The 24,270-nt window shown below is 46.4% G+C and overlaps 1 protein-coding gene across 1 annotated transcript; it reads right to left on the reverse strand.

Moving 5' to 3' along the window:
• Positions 1-249: 249 nt before the first annotated feature.
• Positions 250-23,567, reverse strand: WLS (Wnt ligand secretion mediator). Its single transcript, XM_072126717.1, has 12 exons — positions 23,352-23,567; positions 15,280-15,555; positions 12,868-12,992; positions 11,914-12,075; positions 8,940-9,076; positions 8,623-8,791; positions 8,441-8,538; positions 7,465-7,528; positions 4,586-4,729; positions 2,280-2,363; positions 1,107-1,260; positions 250-823 (listed from the first exon to the last, which is right to left on the reverse strand). The coding sequence occupies exons 1-12, from the start codon at positions 23,455-23,457 to the stop codon at positions 714-716; spliced, it is 1,629 nt and encodes a 542-aa protein (XP_071982818.1). The 5' UTR covers positions 23,458-23,567; the 3' UTR covers positions 250-713.
• Between the last annotated feature and the right edge of the window lie 703 nt (positions 23,568-24,270).

Raw genomic sequence — 24,270 nt, forward strand, 5'->3', positions numbered from 1 at the left:
TGTTGCTACAGATGAAATTATAGTTGCAGTTATCAACTATGTAATAATTTCAGCCAACCACTAGGTGGCAGCAACACACAACCAACTGCAAACAATTTGGATGGATTGAACAATGTCTCCTCCTATTTGTTATTACTCATTATTAGGGTTTTCATCATCTTTAATAATGTGAGGAGATACTGAAGACACTTATATATGCACACTATATATTATTAGATACTTATAGCCCCAGGTAATTTACAGGTAAACTAAAGTCAAAAGATCATTTATTTCCTATAAAATGTAGAACAGATTTATAAAAGAAAAACAAAAAAAGTACAAAAAAAAGTTATTTTATTGCTTATTGTATATTGCTTACGAGCACAAGGCAGGAAACGCTTGTAAAATTGTGACTATTGTTCCCAGTTAATTGCTCATCGTAGAAAACCGCAGAGCAAATGATTATTCCGGGGGAGGCGGGGGGGGGATCTGATGGACAAATTCAGCAGCAACAAAAATAAAATAGTAGTAAATCCACCAGTGTGAGTGAGCACTCGGCACCAACTGTATATATAATAGATTTATAAAAAAGGGCTACAACGTTCTGCCTCTCCTCTAAGCGAGAAATCCAGCTATAAATAGGAGAAATGTGCGGCTTCCGCTATCGTACGCGACCTGGTGAGACCGGAACTAAAGAGTCTACATGAAGCCCACCCCAGCGGCTGGTGGTGGGGTCACTCCTGGGCCTCTTTGCCCGCCAGTCGGTACAATTCTGTGGGTCCGTCCGCGTGGGTGATTGTCGTAGTCAGCTGCAGCTCCTCTCCGCTGCTCATTCCGGTTCCACCTGTGATATAGATTGTAAAATTCCGTCACAATAGCAACTAGTTACAATGAATATTTACTGCATTCATCAAAAATTTCACTCTGATGCAAAGTCGCATGAAGGCGCCTGTGGGTCAGATTAACACTTGGCCCTTTGTGAAGTCTGGAACTGTAAGACCAACGTCTGGGTCCTGGACAATCCCTTTAAGAGTTACATAGCAGATGCATTTTAGTGAATAACAGGCTGCACGTTTCTCCATGCGCTTTGGCTGCCTCCTGGCGACATTGCACATTTCCTACCTTACCATTTGATTGGTCGTCTCCGTAGTTCTTGTGCGACGGCGCATACAGGAACATGAGCGCAAAGACGTACAGGTTCCACATGCCGTAGATGCCGGTGAAGAAGGCGCTGTTCAGCTCAATGTTGTATTCGCCCCATTTCCAGTTTCCCTCGGACACCTGGGAACAATAAATCGGAGCGTCACTGGAGCGCAATTCACAGAATCAAAATCATCGTAACAGGTTCAGGTGCAGAGCAGTGTGCGGGGCGATGGTCCCGGCTAATAACCCCTTCCCCTGCGCTGCAGCTGTGCAGTCACCACTAGACTGGTCTGGGTGGTCCCCAATGGCTGGGGGTCTCCATAGGCGTCTGGTATCCTGATCAGGTGACCATACGCCCCATCACATTGGTGCTGGTCAGGGGTATCACCACTTAAAGGGGTTGGCCACCTTTCTTATAAAAGCATATGTACACGGACCGCGGCTTGTGCCAGTATTGCGGATCATTTGTGTAGAGATGAATGCCGCTTAGTTATAGGACCATGCATGACCTTTGACCTCCGGTCAGGAGAGGAAAAGCAGTCGGGATTTTACAGCCAACCCCTTTAACTCTCACTTACGACATTACCCCAATACAGGTTCCTTTGTGGAAATAACAAACATTCCACCAAGTCATGTGAGGAGCCCAAGACCCTCATGGATTACTGATCGGCACAGACCACCAACATTAACCTTTTGCGCACCAAGTCACTTTAAAATAAGTTTCTTCAACACAGAGTCACAGATTTTCCTCCAGGAATACTAAACCGACCCCTCCGCCCAAGTGCCCAAATATCACCAAATCCCACTGATCACAAAGTGCCAACACTGCAATTTAAGCAGTAACTTCTTGCTCCCGGCTCGGTCACAGCGTCCTGAGGACGCCAGTGCAGGGGTTTGGAGAAGGAGCTGCAGTGACAGACAACACCTCCTCCTGTAGTCCCAGGCAGCCGAGGATGAATACTGTGCTGGCGTGACGGCCCAAGTGCACCCGCGCCATAGGACGGCCACCATGACATAGACCCTGCCAAGGGGGACAGTGCAGGACACAGGGGACATCACAGGCAGAAATACTGGAACATCTCATCTACACACATTGGACAAGTGATCTGTGCAAAGTCCGTGGCAACTTATCAGGTCATAACGCGACGATCACTTACCTGTGTGGTGATGAAGAACACGGTGGTCAGCGCTGCACAAGCCAAGGTGATGAGCATCAGGAACTTGAACCGAAAAATCAGCCCCTTAAAATAATAAATAAAAAAAACTTCCATGAAGTCAAAATGGTTTCATCCGGTGCAAATCCGTGGTCACACGTGCCCCTAGCGCTGCGTTTCATAACTGCACAGGAGCTTCCAGGGAAAAACCAGTGATTATTAACCAGCCCCCATCTAAATAATACAAGACACCGGGGTCTGGTTACTGATCTTATCCTTGGAAATACACAGACATGGCCATAAGTTCTGAGAATGATACAAATGTTAATTGTTACAAAGTCTCCGGCATCAGGTTTTATAATGGTAATTTGCATAAACTCCAGAATATTATAAAGAGCGATCAGCTTATCAGCAATTCATTACAAAGTCAATATTTGCCTAGAAAATTTACTTTTTCCCCCAAAACACATTTCAACCTCATTGCAGGCGCCTTAGGCGGAGCAGCGGCCATGGTGTCAGTGATGTCTCCAGTAACACAGGTGCGGGGGCTGATGAGGACAGGGCTGGGGACAATGTGTCATGTGTAAGTAACAATCACCACTGGGCAGTATAATAGGAGCAGGTAACATGGTGTCAGTGATGTCTCCAGTAACACAGGTGCGGGGGCTGATGGGGAGAGGCCTGGGGGACAATCTGTCAGGATTAAGTAACAATCTCACCCCTGGACACTTTACAAGGAGGCTGGTGCTTGGTATCATTGTTTCTCTTCTGTTACCCATGGTTATCTCTAAAGAAACACGTGCAGTCATCATTGCACTGCACAAAACTGGCCGAACAGGGAAGAGTATCGCAGCCAGAAAGATGTCACCTCAGTCACCAATCTATCGCATCATCAAGGAATTCAGGGAGAGAGGCTCCATTGTTACCAAAAAGGCTCCAGGAGCCCAAGAAGGACCAGCAAGCACCAGGACCGGCTCTTACAAGGGTTTCAGCTTGGGGATGGGGCTCCCAGCATCGCAGAGCTCAGGAATGGCAGCAGCAGGTGTGAGGCATCTGCACGCACTGTGACACTGCGGAGACTCCTGGAGCAAGGCCTGGTGTACAGGAGGGCAGCACAGAAGCCGCTTCTCTCCAGAACCACCAGGGACAGACTGATATTCTGCAGGAGGTGCAGGGAGTGGACGCTGAGGACTGGGGGACAGACGGATATTCTGCAGGAGGTGCAGGGAGCGGACGCTGAGGACTGGGGGAAAGGCATTGTCTCTGATGAATCCCCTTCCCGATTGTTGGGAGCAGACAAGGTGAGCGATGCCCCCAGTCCTGTCTCCTGCACCTGTAAAGCCTCCTGCAGCCATTCATGTGGGGGGGGGGGCTTCTCAGCCAAGGGAATCGCCTAAAAACACCTCCATGAATAAAGAATGGGAGCAGAATGTCCTCCAGGAGCCGCTTCTCCCAACCCTCCAGGAGCAGATGGTGATGAGCAATGCCTCCTCCAGCATGATGGAGCACCGGCCATAAAGGGGAGAACTAAATGGCTCCGGGAACAGAACACAGAGATTCTGGGTCCATGGCTCCGGGAACAGAACACAGAGATTCTGGGTCCATGGCCTGGAAACTCCCCAGATCTCATCCCATTGAGAACTTGTGGTCAATCATCAGGAGACGGAGGACAAACAAAACCAACACATTGTGACAGAATGCAGCAGTGATTGTGCAGGAATGGACGGCGATCAGTCAGGATCTGGTGCAGGAGGTGAGTGAGAGCCGCCAGGGAGAATTGCAGAGGTCCTGGAGAAGAAGGAGAGGTCCTGCAGATACTGACTGGCTGCAGTAACTCCTCCTACCTGACAATAAAAGCTTCTGCTCCCCATAATATGATTGCACTTGTATCTCTGTATGTGACAAACATCTGACAGACCAGAGGACACATCATGTGACAAGAGGAGATCTGTGTCATTCTCAGGACTTATGGCCATGACTGTATTTGGGATTGCGCTGACAACCGCCCCTGTGTGGTAGCAGAGCCTTAACGATCGCAACACTAGCGGCACAAGTGACCACGGCCTAAGAGCATCGGGTGACCTCATACTCTGGGGGTCTATGGTCATGGCTACTTCTGTAGCAGGGTTAGAGGGGGTTGATTTTACCATCAGATTTCTAGTCAAACTTTCCAAAACACATCATCCATTGTCCGTTCCAACTTGTGACCAACATGTATTTACTTTGTGTGTAGGAGATGGATTCTCGGTCAGACACCGGAGGTTACTTGAGGATAGATCTTCCCACACAGAGGATCTCTCCCCCCTCACCTCGTAATGCAGCCGCCGGGCCTTGCTCATGGCCGGGAGACTCGTCTGTTTGCCGCTGATGTTCCTGAAGACTTGGTAAACCATAAAGCACAGGAATAAGAAGTAGAGGCAGGCGCAGATCCCGGCCACGATGATGAAAGCCATCTGAGAGCCACGTTAAGGGAAGGTTTGGTGAATGACCAATTGTGTCCTGAGTCTTTAATCAGTATAATCCTACAAACGCTTCCAGATGTATCATCCATTGCACATATTCTGTAGTGCACTGCAAATCTTAAAGGGAATACATCACCAGATTTTATCCCATTAAACCACAACCCCCCCACCCCCCAGGCATGAAATGTTCTTTCTAGAATTCCCTCATGTAAAATCTCCCTCGTCAAGCTATAAAGAAAATTTCCTTCAAAGTCATATGCAAACAAGCAGAGAAAAGAGTCGAGTCATTTTGCCCAAGACGAGATACTTTTAGGAACTGCAGGGGGACCGTCACTATTGGTTCTAAAATATTTTGAAACATGATTTTGACATATTAAAAAGATAATAATTTCATCTCTCAGGGCTCATCAAGTTTGTTGTGGGTCTTTAAATGAAATCTACCACCAGGATGAAGGATTGTAAACCAAGCTCATTTACATTACATTCATGCCCCGGAAGAAGCCTGAATAGGCGAAACCTGGGTCGGGCGAGGTGTTTTAGGCGTCTTATGCTTTTACTACATGCGCGCTTTTAAATTGGAATTTGTGAGTATATACAATAAATACTATTTCCTTTTTGAACCTGGCAATCTGCACTATCCTTTCGCATACCTCCTGATGTAGGATTGGGAACACACCGTGGACACGGTAACAAGACGAGGATTGTGTTTCAACCCACTAAAGGAGGACGATTGGTGATGCAAGGAGTCGGGGATATCTTTTATTTCCAGTCCATGAAGAGGTGGTGAGAGGCTCTCGCCATTTGACAAACAGTATAAGGAGTAGAGCACTAATTTTATATCCTTGGCCCCATTTACATTACATGCTGGTGTGTGCTTATGCACTTGCTTTATATGAAGCTGAAGCTAAAAGAAGAGCGGATCCTTCCAGAGGGGGCACACAGCAGTATGTCAACGCTGGGTTTACAGTCCTTCATCCTGGTGGTAGATTTCCTTTAACTGCCTTGATCTCCAGTTCTGAAGTCTGATACAATAAAAAAATCTTCTTTCTAAGATCAGGACAGCAGCAGCAGAATTCTAGGTGCTAGAAATGATTCTTGGTATCATTGTAGCTACAAGTATGAGGGATACAGGGTTACTTGCTCTCTAGGTATGATCTATGTGGATTGGTTATTAGGTCCTTAAGCATAGCTAAAAAAAAAAAAAACTTGGTCTCCATCTGTCTGCTGTGGGAAATGTGGGTGGGGGGATTGTGCCGTTTTTACTGCTTTGGTCTTTTGGGTAACAGTATGTTTGTAAAAGTGTTTATTAAAAAAACAAACAAAAATGTTTTGATCGAAAAAAAAAAAAGAAATGATTCTAGGAGCTCTGCAGCCTCTAAACTTATCTCTTCTTAGGCAAAACATGACTCTTCTCTGCTCATTGTCACATGACTTTGGATGAGAATTATTATAGGGAAAATGCACAAAATTTCACATGATTCTGGAAAATACATTTCATCTTCTACTTGAGGGAACTGGCAGTTTAAAGCCGACCTGAAAGATTGATTTGGGACCCTAAACCAACTACAGGTCCTTATACAGGTCAATTTGGGACCCTAAATCACAGGTCCATAAGGGCTGTGGGTAGACAAAAATTAAAATAAACTTTTGTGCTCGCATACATCAGACTCACATCCCCAGATCCTGCGATATAACCGGGGTGCACTACGCCGGCTTCACTTGTCCGACCGTGCAGGCGCCAAGAGGGCTATAACTTATGTGTCCGCATAAAAATGCCCTGATAGGTTCCCTTTAACAGGGTAAAAGCTGGTGACAGGTTCCCTTTAAACTGTATCATATGAATTATACATTTATCTAAAAACAAAAAGGGCATTTGCAAATTTGTGCAATCAGCTGCCGGTGAATTTGCTAGAACTTTGCATTGGTCGTTACTTTGTAGCGAAATTCCACTTTAAATGCTGCAACAAAATATTTTGTTTCAATTATTTTTCAAAATAACATGAAGCAAAATATATAAACACACAATCTCAAAGCTGACTCACTTCTCACCCCATCCCCCACACTAAACATTGGGAGAGTCAGGACAAGACACAGAAGTGAAGCGGCTGCACATGTCCCGTGCACGTGGCCGCAGCTCCACTATAGGGTTAGGTATATGCCGCCCCCTCCCCCATCGCTTTACTCTTCCTTACCCTGATGCCCAAGTACTTGACATGAAATCCATTCTCTTGCTGTTGCGATGAGCAGGAATCAATTATTAACCACATTTTTCACACTTTTATGGACCGCGCCGCAGACTTGTCGCTTCTCTCTCGCTCCGAGGAGCATCAGCAACATCCCGGAAGGGTCTCCTTAACCTTTTACTAACTCGGGAATTTTATAACCCAGGATTCCGAAACAAAGATAATCCATCAGCTCACCGTGCGATGTATGGATCCACAACACTGGACCCTGGCATCGTCCTACATGTGCAGAGGGCGATCCACGTATAACCTTGCCCTATGCAAGTAGAAGGAAGACAAGATCCAAAAGATCCTGGAATCACAGGGAGAATTGGGATTGTACAGGTCACCAGATTATGGTCACATTGACCTCTCCGGAGCAGGCGATGGTCTATACAATTATAAGTGGTCTTAGAGCGGCCACAGATGTCCCAGATATGGGGTCACCACGGTATATTCAGGAGTCTAAACAATAACCTTCCGGCCATGATGTGAAAAGGATACAGCCAGCTCTGCCCCCACATCCGTGGTCCAAATACTGTAAAATGGGTTCTTCAGCTGCACCCCCCTGATGGAAACAAAGCGACACAAGAAGCAAAGATTACAACAGACTTGTCATCCACAAACATCCCGTACGGTGTCCACCCTCTCAGCTGTGCGGAACAAGGATAGGGCGGAGGATAGCATGCGGATCAGCAGGGGTCCCAGCCCAAGGACAAGGGTCCTGCTCACCTAATGAATGGTGGAGATGGCTGGTGCCACTAGGACTACTGCTTCTCCCTTCACTAGAGACAAGAGGACTGTGTACAGGAGGAGAACACCGGTTCGGACAAGTTCTTTGGGGTTCTGGCAACAGTGACCCCCAGCTAATAACAAAGGTGGTTCCACATCCCTTAATTGAATTGGCCAATTGCCTTGATACCTCTTCATTAATGATTTATGCAATTATTACTAGAAGTGCAGCTGCGTTGCCAGTGCTCTACATTACTGGGAGATATGGGGTCCCGTCCTCATAATTGGGGACTTAAAGGGAACACAAAGCTAAATTGAATGGTCAGATTTTGGTAAAACCTTGATAGACCTTTAGATTAACACATGCAAGGAATACATCCAAAGGACCTTGATACAGACTTGATATGTCGAAACGCCTCGGTCTGGGACGTCTGGCTGTGGGTTTCTATGTATAGGACTTCATTTGGAGAATAAAGCGGAAGAAGTTTTTAAGCCCTTCTTGTGTCGTGCTGGACTTTTTGGATGTATTCCTTGCATGTGTAAATCTTGAGTCAAGCTCCGGACCTGTGCGTTTGCACCTCCAGAGGCTGTGGAGGATCCTACTTGGGTGAGAGCCGGGCGTGGGGGCATATTTTGTCTCGATGAACGTTTTTCTTGTATCTTGATAGACCTTTAAGAACAGGGATCTCAGTGCTGAACCAGCATGTGAATAGGGTGGTCCTAGGACTTGTGGATCAGTGACCATTACCTCTCACACATATCGAATATGAAGAGACAACAGGAGCCAAAGGCAATGGGCACAACTTGCTTCCAGTAGACGGAGATCCGGTTCCTTTCTGACTGGTCCTAAAGACAAGATCACAGCGAGAAGTAAGACCAAGGGCGGAGGAGGAGGGAGGTCCGAGATGTGAGAGGATCAGTAAACCTTACCATCATGTGTTCTCCACAGAAGATGATCCAGAAAGACAGCAGCATCACGTAGAAGATTCCCTGGCGGATATCACTGAACAGCAACATCCAGGTCCAGTTAAATCCAATGGAAAACCACTCAACGGGAATGTTAATGAAGGTCATGGAGATACCCAAGGCAAAGATAACCCTAAGGGGAGGGGGAGAGTTGGTCACCAAGTCACAGAACTTAGGTACAAGGTTCCCCCAGGACATTCATTGCTTATTCTACCAAAGTCCACACCGCAGCCCCCCCCCCCCCGGCACCACCGAAACAGCAGAAATGGAAGAAATCTTACTTTTCCAGCAGAACTGGAGAGCGAGTCATCATGGTTATCCTCCGCCAGTACCAGATCATGATGATCAGGATGCTCGGGGTCAGGAAGGTCTTCATAGCAAACCAAACCTGGGTAAAGCCTCCATTCTGGAAGATTGTCTGGATAAAGGGAAAAATATGTGGAATATTCAGTAATTCCGTGTAATGCGACTTCCGGCCATAAAGACTGAGAGGGAACTCAAGGAAAATCTCATTCGGACAAAATCCGTCCAACCTGCACACACTCCAGACAATCTAAACCTGCCATAAGTTTGCACCCGGGGGTGTAAGAGCATCATTAGGGTTTATGTAGTTCTAGAAAAACTCTATGCAAATTAACACCAAAAAAAAAAAAAAAAAAAAAGTTAGACCCCTCCCACAATAACGAGTGTAAAGCGTCCGACCAAATGCGGATCTCCGCGTGATGCAAGTTGGACTCTTCACACTCGCTATTGTGTAAAGACCCTTAAAAGGGAACCCATACCCAGATTTTACCCCACTAAACTACTAGTCCCCTCAGGTCAGGTATGAAATGTCCTTTGCAGAATTCATTTTTTATGTGACACCTGTTTAGCTTTAAATAAATAATCTCCTCCAAGATCAGGCAAATACGACTCGTCTCGCCTCATTTGCACATGAGATGAGTGAAGTTTAGTGGTTGCAGTGGGAGGGTCACTTCAGAAGCCTCCATCTTCTTCTATAGATTTTTGTGTCACATTAAAGATCTCATATTTTGGATCCCAAACTTATGGATCTGTCGGCTACAGAACTAGACATACAGGTAGTTAAAAAAAGGAAATGGGAACTGGGTCTTTATCTACGGCTCTGTCTTTAGCTGCCTGTAAGTCCAGTTCTGTAGCTCACAAGGCTGATGCATTTTGAAAGAGGAGATCCTGATCTTTAATATGGCACAAGCAGCTGGTTTCTAGGTGCTATAGAACAGGAAGACTTATGGAGTTACACTCTCCCTGCAACCACTAAACTGGTCTCATCTCATGTGAAAATGAGGCGAGAAGAGTCTTTTTCCCCCTTGGAGATTTTTTAGAGGTAAATGGGTAAGATTTTGCATGAAATAGGGAATTCTAGAAAGAACATTTCATCCCTGACCTGAGGGGGCTGGGAGTGTAGTGGTGTGATACCTGATGACAGGTTCTCTTTAAACCAGAGTTTATTACGGTTTCCATTCTCTAATGTTGTCTGTATATAGTGATGGGTCAGTGCTCTGTAGTGAATAGATGCAGCTGGAAGTCTACGGTGTATAAATCCTGCAAATTTTAACTGTAAATGTCTGATCTCTGAAAATACTATGAAGCAAAAGATAATTTAATATATTATTATTTCATTATTTTTTATCTTTTCATGAAAGGAAATTTACCATTTGCTTTCATGCATCATCATACCTTCAGAATGCGGTTTCTACACTGATGCAGAAACATATCTTGTTTAATCCCTGAACTGAGTGGGTTTGCTGAAAAAACTACTCTAAAATTATGATAGTGAGGCTCAGTCGCTCCTGGGGCTGCCTCGGCGCTTCTCCCCTTACCCTAATTATGCCCCAGCCTTGTCCTACTGAGAATATGTCCTCACTGTGTTGTCCCTAACAGGCAGAAGTAATCAATCACAGCACCATCCCCCAGCTGCTGCGTACGAGTCATCCAGCTCAGGTCGATTAGTCCTGTCTGGACAGTTCAGGCAGCTCTTTTACTTATGCCAGCATGCACTCAGCTTTCCCAAGGCCCTGAATTTTAAAATGATTTTTTTTGAGCAAAACCACTCTGTTCAGAGATTAAACAAGATATATTTCTGCATCAGTGTCGCTACAGCATTCTCAAGGTGTTTTCTTCACAATGCATAAAAACAAATGGTAGATTTCCTTTAATCTTTTTTGTCCTTCCTTTATTATCACACACAGACACTTGTGTTGGTCATTGGGGGATTATATGTGGATCGCGTTGCACAGCAGTGAATGAGAGAAATAGAAGGTATTCAGCTCTAAGTCAACATCACTTGTAGCGACACTCCCAAGGAAAGGTCACAGGCTCCGGAAAGAACAGAGCGGACAACGGAAGACATGACTCATAGCAGAGAGGACGAGCCGCGGCTAGTGGGGGCTCCTCACCGAGTGCGGGGCTCACAGATACAAAGTTACCATCGCTCTCTATTCCCTGGAATCCTGAAGGGATATTCTGGTCACGTGTTACATCTTTGTATGACGTCTGCTCGCCGTCATTCCTTAAAGGGGTTTCCCACCAATCCACAGGATAGGGTCTACGGCCAGGTTACTACCAGCCGGACACAACAGCGCCCCCTATGGCCAGGTTACTACCAGCCGGACACAACAGCGCCCCCTATGGCCAGGTTACTACCAGCCGGACACAACAGCGCCCCCTATGGCCAGGTTACTACCAGCCGGACACAACAGCGCCCCCTATGGCCAGGTTACTACCAGCCGGACACAACAGCGCCCCCTATGGCCAGGTTACTACCAGCCGGACACAACAGCGCCCCCTATGGCCAGGTTACTACCACCCGGACACAACAGCGCCCCCTATGGCCAGGTTACTACCACCCAGACACAACAGCGCCCCCTATGGCTAGGTTACTACCACCCGGACACAACAGCGCCCCCTACGGCCAGGTTACTACCAGCCGGACACAACAGCGCCCCCTACGGCCAGGTAACTACCACCCGAACACAACAGCGCCCCCTACGGCCAAGTTACTACCAGCTGGACACAACAGCGCCCCCTAGGGCCAACTTCTCATATGATTTATATCAGTTATTGTGAACATTACCCTGGAATATCGCTTTGTAAGAGGAGATCACTCATCCGTAAAAGCATCATTAGGCCCCACATGCGGGAGGAGCGGCTTCTCTACTCGCTCATTTTTCAGGCGAATTACCCTTTAAGAGCTCAGATCGGAATTCATTAGGAATACGGGATGCGACTTCTCACCACTAAGCGCAGGTCGTTTATCTCCCCGATGTCCACATTTATTTTCTTCCTCTCGTTAACGGGAAGCCGGATGTTGACCAGGTAATATTTATGCGCCACGCTGCCCAGCTCGATGAGGGGGAGGACGTCGCAGTCGTAATAGCGCCCCTGATTCTCTGCCGTCTGTAAGAAATGAAGATCACAAGTTATAGAACTACATAGGATTCATCTAGACTACAACCCCCAACAGGTCCTGAGGAACGAGCAAGAAGAGGTTTAGAGACCCACAGAGGGTCACAACTTAAAGGGGTTGTCAAAAATTTGGTTGTTATACCCTTTTTCCACCAATCAAGAGAACAGGGGTCCCATTCCCTGTAACCGGCCAATCGAGTCCCGTCTCCATTCACGACCTACGGCCGCGCTGGACATAACCGCGATCTGTCCCCAATTATCTCCGCCACTCTTATAGACATTGCATGTAGTGGGGTGGGGGTCAGAAAATTTGGGCCACCCCTTCAAAGACACACTAACTCCTTTTACCAGAAACGTTGCTTCATATCTCCAGACCTCTACCAATCACAATACGGGGGTCACCTCCCTTGGGTGCAGAGGTCCAACATGCACCCCTGGCTCCAATGACTCTCTAAGAAGCAGATGGAAATGGCCAAATACAGCCCCCCTTTAACTATAACAATATTGTGTACATAGTTCTGTGTTTCCATAGCAACAGACTACAAACATTCCCTGAGTAGTCAGATCCTGCAGTAACGTGTTACTTCCTTCCTACTCTTTACCAGCCAAGGGATTAGTTCACAGATGAAAAACGCTTTTGCTGAAATTAAAGAGATCAGACCCCCTTTTGCTTCTGTCTATTGTAGAAGGTCTAGAACCCCGAGGTACAGACTCCACCAATCACACATAGACGAATTATGTGGAGGCAGATCCTCAGTATAAAACAGACCCCAGAAATATTACCTGCGCAACCGGGAATGTGCACTTGAGCTTTCTTTGCTCCACAGAACGCGCCAACTCAGTCCACGGATCGCTGAGCTCGTCACGGTACGCCATCGCCACGTCCAGAGTCACCATCGCATTTTCCTCTGAAAGGCAATGAGAGAAACTTTTTAAAAACCCAATTGTTTTTTTAAGCCCAGAAAGTTGAGGGTTCGGACAGATGTTCCGTTACCAATGTGTATTGAAAATCAAAACAACCAAAATGGGGAGGGGCTTGTGCCGATCGGATCGGCGTATCAAAAGGAAATGAATGCGATCAGTAACTAACAGCTCATGCAAAAGAAGCGCGCTGGTTATTGATCGCATCCATTTCCCTTGAAACGCTGATGTGATCGGCATAAGCCCCTCCCCAATCCGGTTACAATGTGGTTCAAAATGCTAACGGAAATTGCGTCTGCATCCTCAATGTTATGTTTAACTCAAAATGTTTCCATTAGTCACTGAATTGGACCATCTCCTCTTACACTCCTACAAATAGATATCTCACAGCTGAGGGTTTGCTACAGTTGAATCAAGTGCAGACCAAACTAACAAATGCATCAATAGAGAAGCTCTTGCCTGTCCTGATAGCTTGTTACAATGCGTCAGTGCAGGCTCGTGGCTGTTTGATGTATACGCCGGGGCAGAAGGTTGTGATGTATACAGACTTATAGGTCCTGTTCTGTCTTAGGCTACACTCAGACGATGTATGCACGCCGTACTGTAGTACCATAGTACGGCGGGAATACATCGGCGTTGCGGAGAGGAGCAGGGGATGAGCGCAACTAACCCCTGCCCCTCTCCATAGGACTATACAGCGCACGGCACCGTATCACGTAGAAAGATATGACATACGGTGCTGTGAGCCCATAGAAGTGTATGGGGGACGTATATCGGCCACATATATATACGTCCCCCATACAGCAGTGTGAATGTAGCCTTACAGAGGCTTCTCTGCACTGGATACAATTGTTGCAAGTATTTCACACACATTCTATAGAATAGAGTGGAAAGATCTTAATCCTCGACCATAACCTCTCACCCACCCCCCACCCCAATTTGTGGCTCCAAATGATTCTATTCACTGACAGCCAGCACAGATCTTGTAAATGAAGAGGATCTTGTAATACAAGAAGACCCCAGATGTTGAACATATTATTCCACACTGATGAGGCACGAGGTTTATCGTTGGGTCTGGTCTGAGGTAGCGGCTCATAGATTCCGGTGTGGAGGAGCCGTGTTGTTGTTGGCGTTTATCCAGAATAACTCAAACTGTGAATTTTAAGCCGCCCGGGTGAACCAGTCATTTCAGATGAGACAGCGTTCTATTAAAAGACGCGACTCCTCTCATCATGGCCGGGAAACAATACAGGACGGAGGCGCGAGGCTCAAATGACTAAAACAGCGCATTCTGCATTACTGATAGGGAGAGACTTCCAGATCGTGACACAGGAGAAAACCACAAGGATGAGCCCCATATTCTGTATGGGAAGAGATGGAAAACCGGAGTATCCAGACAAATGGAGGGGATTCACTCGATATGAATGTAATCCGGGAGACACAAAGCTGCAAATTGTGCAGAGTAGATGCTGCCCTTGGTTATGGCGCACATAGCCCACAATCCACGCTGTAGACAAGATGCTACACATAGAGTTACGCGCGTCCAAGTGAAAATGGATATATGAAAGGTGAGCGGAACCTTTGAGTGTTTATTAGCCAAAAATGTTTGAGGATTTTCAATACGAATCAGAGTCTTCATCAGGTGAAAGTCCTGCCGAGCTGGAGGAGTCCAAAAAGCGGATCTAGTGAGTGATCGGACAAGTGCAGCTACGCAGGCGGCCGGGGACCATGTAGGAGCTCGACGTGGAAACGCATTGTCAAACAATTGTAGTAAATACTCTACGTAAATAATACGTATATCCATTTTTTACCTGGAAGCCCAACACCCTGGAAGTTTATTTTCTTGCCATTATCTATAAGATCTTTCAGACAACTTGAACAGAACTGCGGTTGTCGCAGCTTCCCATCAGGTGACCACGAATATTGGAGAGAAGAACCGCCCACACAAGTCTTCTACGGTTTTTTCTTTTCCCAAAAAATCCCATTTTTCATTACATAATTAGCCGTCCTCCCCCGCCCCCGAAGGTCGCGGACAAGGGCACCGACCCCATAAACACCCCTCCGAAGGTCCCGTCTGTGGGCACCCACCCCCTCCTCCAAAGGACTCGCCCATGTGCAGTGGGACACAATTAGCTGCAGGGGCCACATTTCCAGGGTAGGATTCAGACCAGCAAGAGACGCATTGGAATGAAGCAGAGGGACAGAAATTATTAAAGTGATTCCTCTTATTCTGATTTTATCACATGGTCCACATGAGCCAATGGCAGCGCTCACCTATGTAATTATTCAGCTTAAAGGCGATGTCCAGCTGCAGGATGATCAGCATGAACTGGAACCAGGGGCTCATCTCTTGGCTCTGGAAAGGAATGTGCACGGAGAATACGATGTCATTGGCTTCGATAAGACGACTCGCCGCCTCCTCAAACCCCCGGATGCTGTCACAGCGATCCCTGCCCCAGGGCAGCAGCCACTTGGGGGCGCCGTGGTGACTTTTTCGGATGTCGACGCACTTCACAGCAAGGAAGTCGACCGACGTCGTGGGTTTTGGAGCTGGAAAGAGAAGAAGAAATTATAAATCAATGTGCAGGTTAATAGGAGCAAGAAACGTGAACTTATACAGTCCGGACATCGCAGCTTTATATGAGCCATGAATATCAACACACACAAAAGGTTGGATTACACATCTCTTCAGGGACACTACCAAACATTGGCACAGAGAACAGCAGTGTGAGGACACATCCTCAATGCCCTTGGAGAAGTCCCAGCCCTGAAATACAAATCCATACATCACAGTCCTGCTGCTACTAACAACATACACAAAGCCCTGATTATACATCTCTCCAGGGACACTACCCAACATGGGCACAGAGAACAGAGCACAGCAGTGTGAGGACACCCCCTCAATTCCCATGGAGAAGTCGCAGTCTTGAAATACAAATCCATAAATCACAGTCCTGCTGCTACTAACAACACACACAAAGCCCTAATTATACAGCTCTCCAGGGACAATACCCAACAATGGCTGCAGAGAGAACAGAGCACAGCAGTGTGAGGACACACCCTCAATGCCCTTGGAGAAGTCCCAGTCCTGCAATACAAATCCATACATCACTGTCCTGCTGCTACTAACAACATACACAAAGCCCTGATTATACATCTCTCCAGGGACAGTAGGGTCACACATTTGCTACCACTTCAGGCCCTGCGCAAAGTGATAAAGGGTTCTTGTAGTGTGATGTGTGAGGTTATCTCCTGGGAACAGAATGACATCAGAGGAAGCGGGAGTGGGGGGGGGGGGCTTTCAAGATGACAACTTTCTCCTATGTAGATGCTCCGATGCCTTTGCTGAACCTCAGATAGAAATCTAGGATATTATTGTTGCGAATGAGAACGAATATAACAGAATTCCCCATTATTGCAGAGTCGGCTTCCCCCCTTTGTTATTGTGTGTGAGCAGCGAACCCGAAACAAGATCCGATCTGCAAAAGGACAATTAAAAAAAAAATTCAAGGTCACTGCAGAGAGGAACAGACTGTACACACTCCAGTGATCTGCGGACGTGCAGCACCTCCGATGTGACACTACAACTCCCAGCAGGCGCTTTACTGCAGGATGCTACAATGGTGGGGTGGAGGGTGATACAATAATATCTGTAAATCTAAAACATCAAAAATAGCTGATCCAAAGGTCAAAAAAGTTATCATAAATTATTCTACTCCATTTTCAGATTTTCCATGTTAGGCCCCTGAAGGGCATCTACTACCAGGACCGTATCCAAATGAGGCTCAAGGGCTCCAGGCTCCATAGGTGGTAATGCAACCCGGAGCCCCTCAGGCTCATTTGCATACAGTCCTTGATCCTAGTGGTAGATGCCCTTTAAATGCCCAGGACAAACATCTCTCCCACTAGATTAGATCTCATCATGTCCAGGATACGATTAATAGGCGAGCGACCCCGGAGCGGCACTGCAAACAAAGTCTATTCACAGTCCCAGTCGCTTTCTGTCTATCCCAATTAATTCCTGGATGTCATGTGCACGGATACGGCGTCAGGATGGTCCGGCCGGCTCTATGCTCCATTACCCCTCCTGTGTGCAGGCGGCTCTGCCCGCCACCACCAGCACAATGGTGAATGCCTCATTACACCAAGCAGCAGCACGGGGCAAACCGTCCAGCCACTTACACCCAGAATCCTGTATACGCCCAGAGCGGGGCCCCTACAGCATACGCCCAGAGCGGGGCCCCTACAGCATACGCCCAGAGCGGGGCCCCTACAGCATACGCCCAGAGCGGGGCCCCTACAGCATACGCCCAGAGCGGGGCCCCTACAGCATACGCCCAGAGCGGGGCCCCTACAGCATACGCCCAGAGCGGGGCCCCTACAGCATACGCCCAGAGCGGGGCGCCTACAGCATACGCCCAGAGCGGGGCGCCTACAGCATACGCCCAGAGCGGGGCCCCTACAGCATACGCCCAGAGCGGGGCGCCTACAGCATACGCCCAGAGCGGGCCCCTATAGCATACGCCCAGAGCGGGCGAGATACAAGGATTGTGCTCTGCAGGGTAAAGAGGAAGCAACAAACTGTCGACATCCGACCCAATTACTGGTTATAAAGCAATTATGACTTGTGTTGTTATCTATATCCAGCACTGGCCTCTTATTCCCTGCTGACCCAGCACAGAGGTCATAGGCAGCGCCCCTACAAAATACCAGCAGCCAATCAATGGCTTAGTTGTCACATTACAAATCTTTCTTTTACCTACCCCATGGGTGCAGCGCTTCTAAACCAAGGACACTTAGGGTGATGCCACACATGGCGCTTTGAACCCATTTGTGGTCCGTTTTTAAGCAGTCCGTTAAAAAAACGCATCTGTTTTTGACCAGTTACAAATAAGATAATTAGTAAAACCTGTCAAAAACAGATGCGTTTTTTAACGCTTCAGTTTTTCAATGGACTGCTTAAAAAAAAAAAAAAAAGGAAGACCAAAAACGGGTTCAAAACGCCATGTGTGGCATCACCCTTACACGCTGGCGTGTGCGTCCCGGAACAAATCTGTTCTTTTTGCTTCTAATAGCTTCGTTTTTTTTAGATAAAAGTCTTTGCAAGTATGCAAATGAGCCTCAGGGGCTCCTGGCTAGATCACAGGAGCCCCTGCCGTCTCCATCATCTGATAATTATTCACGTCCCCACTAGGCTCTCTGTCTGGGGAGGAGGTGGGTAGAACCTCCCCTCAGAAGGGCCTTATATGATGTAGCCAGGAGCCCCTAAGCCTCACTTGCATAGCCCCCCAAACAAAACTAAGTTATTAGAGGCAAAAAGGAGACCGGATCCCGTTTCAGGAAGCATGTACTGCATGTACTGTGGTTGGTTGCTTGGATTAGAAGCTGCACATGTGATAGGAAACTATAAAGACGATTCATGGGCTTATTTATCCATAGCCCTTAAACAGAACTTCTTAAAGGGATTTTCCCTTCACAGGCCTATAAGATGCCACATCCTTGATCAGTTTGGTTTCAACTTCAAGGTAGAAGGAGTCGCAGCAAGTAATCTGCAGGGTGTTTTCTAATTTCTACACAGCGCCCCCCTCAGCTCTGTGGGAAAACTGCAACATTACATCCTAGGGTTCAGTAGGGGACCATAGTTTCTGCTTTGTCAGCACTAATCATACAGGCCGTCTGCACACAATCGTGGTTGGCCTGTGGCCACGGACTGACCACCAGGCAGAGGACTGTATAGATAACCATCCACAGTCATGTGTGCCGCCTGAGGCGGTGCTCACACGTGGCGTTTATGGATGCGTTTTTTAAAAGCACGCATTTGTAAACCCTTTCAAAGCCAATGTTGCTGGAAGTGTAAGTAGCTGCATTAAACATTGGGACACAGCTGCTTACACTTCCAGCAATGAAGATGCTTATAAACTGGCCGAACGCCCTAAAAACGCCCTGTGTGAATGCACACTTTGCCTATGAGCCGGAGCTGGGCAGGACGTAGAATGTAGCTGCACCCATGTCCTGCACCCTTGTCCCATCTAGAAGATACAAATTACAATAAATCCGCTGCATTAGAAAGGAGTCTAAGCTTTGGAGAACTTTCATTATCTCCGGTTTTATGGTGCGGCTTGTAGATACGATTCAGCTCAGACCCCATGATGCTACAGGCTGTAACATGTGCACCCGGCTCACGAAACAGATCACCGTGCCCTCGTTCCACATGAAAGAGCATTCCACGAGAAAACTGGGATAATGTCACATCAGAAACAGACGCCACACGCTCAGATCTATCGCAATGCAAAGGCTCTGGAGCCAACACGAGGGATGAGTTATAGGAGACACAACAAGTCCAGACATGGAGGACGGGGGTGGAAGGGCTGAATCATGTAGAGGCTTCCGCGCAGTTTCTGGAACAATAGTCACACAGGATTCCTCAATGTAGAAGCTCATAGTTATCCAAAGTAATGGAGGACCCCCCCCCCTAACCCAACGCCAGGGCTCCCTGATAACCAATATGGCTGCCATTACAGTTCCCAAAAAAAGCTGCATAGTTATACAGTCACTGGAGCAGAGAGTTGAGTTTCTGGCAGGACCGGCCGGACCGTGTATTATATAACTGGTTGGCATAAAATATCAGGAATGTGGATGAACCTTCCTCTGATAACAGCAGATCATCAGGGTCCCCATTATTAGTGAAGGGGTTGTTCTTGAAAAAAACACAATGCTGGGACCTATTCATGTACAGGACTGGAGACCCGAGATGTAGCTGAATTCCACACCATCAATAACCACCAGCGGCGGTGGGGTGAGGAAACGCAACCGTCACACAGGCTAAAGGCTAAAGATGCCCCCCAACAGCAAGACAAGACTAGAGAGCTACGAGACTCCATTACCAATGCATCAATCCATTTCCATATATGTAGAAAACTAAACTTTGTTATATGCAATAAAATGCTAGTCACCAATACAGATGATATATCCAACATAAAGGCTCGTCCTAAAGTCTTCAGCATTCACAGACACAGACTCATCCAACCAGACAGATGAATGTGGCTAAATACAGACTGTCTGCAATTCACCGACTCCCACAGGTTGTGGAAATACACTAGGATATGTACAAGAATATAACTCCTATAATACTGCCCCCTATGTACAGGAATATAACTACTATAATACTGCCCCCTATGTACAAGAATATAACTACTATAATACTGCCCCCTATGTACAGGGATATAACTACTATAATACTGCCCCCTATGTACAAGAATCTAACTACTATAATACTGCCCCCTATGTACAAGAATATAACTACTATTATACTGCCCCCTATGTACAGGAATATAACTACTATAATACTGCCCCTATGTACAAGAATATAACTACTATAATACTGCCCCCCATGTACAGGAATATAACTACTATAATACTGCCCCCTATGTACAAGGATATAACTACTATAATACTGTCCCCTATGTACAGGAATATAACTGCTATAATACTGCCCCCTATGTACAGGAATATAACTACTATAATACTGCCCCCTATGTACAAGAATATAACTGCTATAATACTGCCCCCTATGTACAGGAATATAACTACTATAATACTGCCCCCTACGTACAAGAATATAACTACTATAATACTGCCCCCTACGTACAGGAATAGAACTACTATAATACTGCCCCCTACGTACAGGAATAGAACTACTATAATACTGCCCCCTATGTACAGGAATATAACTACTGTAATACTGCCCCCTATGTACAGGAATATAACTACTATAATACTGCCCTCTATGTACAGGAATATAACTACTGTAATACTGTCCCCTATGTACAAGAATATAACTACTATAATACTGTCCCCTATGTACAAGAATATAACTACTATAATACTGCCCCCTATGTACAGGAATATAACTACTATAATACTGTCCCCTATGTACAAGAATATAACTACTATAATACTGCCCCCTATGTACAGGAATATAACTACTATAATACTGCCCCCTATGTACAGGAATATAACTACTATAATACTGTCCCCTATGTACAAGAATATAACTACTATAATACTGCCCCCTATGTACAGGAATATAACTACTATAATACTGCCCCCTATGTACAAGAATATAACTACTATAATACTGCCCCCTATATAACAGGAATATTGCTCTTGATAAAGTGTAATCTTTAAGTGTTTTGTGGTTCTGATACTTCGGCCTCTTTCTTTGTATCCTCCTGAGTACGGTTTGCAGTATACAGCTATTTGTGTTCCCCCCACAAGGAGCAGGGGCTTGTCTGCTTTTAATCCTCCCTCCTGCCTCAGGCAGTGTATGGGGCTTCCTTCCATGTTAGGATGGAGCAGCCTCTTCAATCATTTTCTGGATTGTTCTAGGAATGTAACTAAGCTCTGCAGAAAAACCACACATCATCCTTCAGTCCCAGGTATTCAGCGCTATGACTGTATCTACTATTTATTGTCTTATTTTATCTGTTCCCCCATGACCTGTACAGCGCTGCGGAATATGATGGCGCTATACAAATATTATTATACAAAGTTACCATGTACAAGACCTCTCAATGCTGGGTCCTGCTATCCGACACGATCCAGTTCCTGGTTTTAGATGTCACTAAAAGAACCCAAAAACTATAAAAATTACTTTATAAATTCCTATAGAGATTCAGCTGCTTTAAACCTACAGCACAAAATAGAACAAATGATAGAGAAGGCAGATACCAAATCCAGGACCCCCCAAGGTTTCCCTACATGAGATCAGTGGATCAGTGCAGTCAGGCAAAGCGACCCACCCAAAAAATGTTTTATTGTGGTAGAACTAAAAACATAGCTGTGTGTACATTATGGTGCCACATGCCGCCCCTTTACAATGCGCCCATTTTATTGTAAGACAAACCTGTTGTTATGTGGGATTTAATGGGTCATAAGAAAATGTTATATTCACCAGGAAGCAGAGAGATGTACAGTGAGACCCGAAACCTGGCCTTGTGCATGATGATCAATAGGACAAAGGTGGAGCCCGAAATGGACCAAATTTAAAGATACAATGAAGCAGTGGAAAGAAAAATACTCCAAAAATAAACAAAATAAAAAACAAAAAAAACCCCACTGCATTTCATTTTCTTGTAACAGATCAGATTTCGCAACTGTAAACACAGAATTCCTCCGAAACCTCCCACCCCCCCAATGCAGCTCCTACAAAGACACCAGCTGTGACCCCCACAGCACACCGAGGGTTAAAAGAAGTTCAAACTACAAACAAAGTTGTGGGCAGTATGGTCTCTTGTGTTTTCCATGTCCGGCCTCAGGGACAGGCTCAATAATTTCCTGATTTCACATAATAAAACCTGCGGAGCACAGAGAATGGGCTTCCTGTGTAAAGTGCAGTAATTGATCCTATTCTCCTGGAGATGACGCCCGGGCAGGGGGCGAGTTACTCAAGTAATTGAGAAGGACAATTAGGAAGTAAAGATTTTTTTTTTTTTTTTTAAATGTACATTTATTTCGCAATCAGTGCATCTCACAAGGATCACACACACAAAAAAAATTCCACCCGATTCACATTGGGGGCAGGGGAAATATGTCAAAATATGTTTGGTGGTGCCCCCAAAATCCGTCCAAGAGTCTACTAAACAATCTGAATGTCTTCGAATCGATCTCAATATTTAGCAATTATGTTTTTCCAAATATTTTCCAGCTCCCTCATGAGATTTTTTACTTAATGATTCACATTAAGGGGGGGGGGGGGGGGGTGTTACAGATTTCAGAAAAAAATTGTGCTTTTTGGGTGACACATCTGACGATTTTACAGGTAAAGCTAAATTGTTAGCAGAATTTCACAAATATGTTCCCAGGCTGAACACAAGTTGCTTTGTTTCAGGCTATGACGGGGTTAACAAAAAAAAAGTTACAACAGAAAAGAAGTTTCATAAACAAACAATAGGAAGATACAAAGTATCAGAGCTGAGAGCAGGGAGCCCCCTCCACAGCACAGACCACCCTTCCTGGGGTGTAAATCTAACAACAAAGGATACACAGGGGGAGGGGGGAGCGGGTGACCCCCACCAAGTCTAACATGAACTTTCCCGGTTAACCCCTTAAGGTTTGAGAAGGGCAAAGAGTTAATAAAGTTGCATAAGGGAATTATTAACCCCTTCCAGACACAAAACCTTCTTAAAAGTGGCAGCGGACACTTGAGCTGGGGAGTCCTGCACCCACCTATACAGCAGAAACAAGGGGAATCAGTGCAGCTCAGCACAGGGGACCCGGGGGCGAGGGTTGGGGTGCAGGGAGAGGCTGCGCACACAAGGAGAAAAGTTTTGGAGCGGAGCACTTACCGATCAGTCCCCCGACCAGGAATGCCAGCACTTGCAGGACCAGCAGTGCGCCCCCCACCAGGCACAGCTTCTTGGTGCTCATGTTCTCTATGATAGCCCCCGCCATGGCTGCAGATTCCTGGGGCGCCCCGACTCTATACACACACACAGAGCTCTGCAGCCTCCAGATTTATCCGCCGCTGCCGCAGCCTCAGCGTCACGTGATGGGGCTCTGCCTGCACCTCCCCTGCTCTGCTGTACAGTGCTGCCACTCAGTGACCGGACCAGTGACCAGCACCCACCCTCTACACTACACCTAGTGTCCTGCACACATTCATCTACACTACCCCAGAGCTGCACTCACTATTCTGCTGCTGGTGCAGTCACTGTGTACATACATGACATTACTTATCCTGTACTGATCCTGAGTTACATCCTGTATTATACCCCAGAGCTGCACTCACTATTCTGCTGCTAGTGCAGTCACTGTACATACATGACATTACTTATCCTGTACTGATCCTGAGTTACATCCTGTATTATACCCCAGAGCTGCACTCACTATTCTGCTGCTGGTGCAGTCACTGTGTACATACATGACATTACTTATCCTGTACTGATTCTGAGTTACATCCTGTATTATACCCCAGAGCTGCACTCACTATTCTGCTGCTGGTGCAGTCACTGTGTACATACATGACATTACTTATCCTGTACTGATCCTGAGTTACATCCTGTATTATACCCCAGACCTGCACTCACTATTCTGCTGCTGGTGCAGTCACTGTGTACATACATGACATTACTTATCCTGTACTGATCCTGAGTTACATCCTGTATTATACCCCAGAGCTGCACTCACTATTCTGCTGCTGGTGCAGTCACTGTACATACATGACATTACTTATCCTGTACTGATCCTGAGTTACATCCTGTATTA

This window comes from Engystomops pustulosus, chromosome 10 (assembly GCF_040894005.1).
Source record: "Engystomops pustulosus chromosome 10, aEngPut4.maternal, whole genome shotgun sequence".
Classification (NCBI taxonomy): Eukaryota; Metazoa; Chordata; class Amphibia; order Anura; family Leptodactylidae; genus Engystomops; species Engystomops pustulosus.

Excerpts from the sequence above, each read along its gene's own strand:
- WLS (XM_072126717.1), bottom strand. The coding sequence starts at position 23,457 with ATGGCGGGGGCTATCATAGAGAACATGAGCACCAAGAAGCTGTGCCTG. Across the intron at positions 12,993-15,279 it reads TAAGCTGAATAATTACATAG|AGGAAAATGCGATGGTGACT; the intron begins GTGAGCGCTGCC and ends ATTGCCTTTCAG. Across the intron at positions 7,529-8,440 it reads ATATTCGATATGTGTGAGAG|GGGGGTGCAGCTGAAGAACC; the intron begins GTAATGGTCACT and ends TGTTTCCATCAG.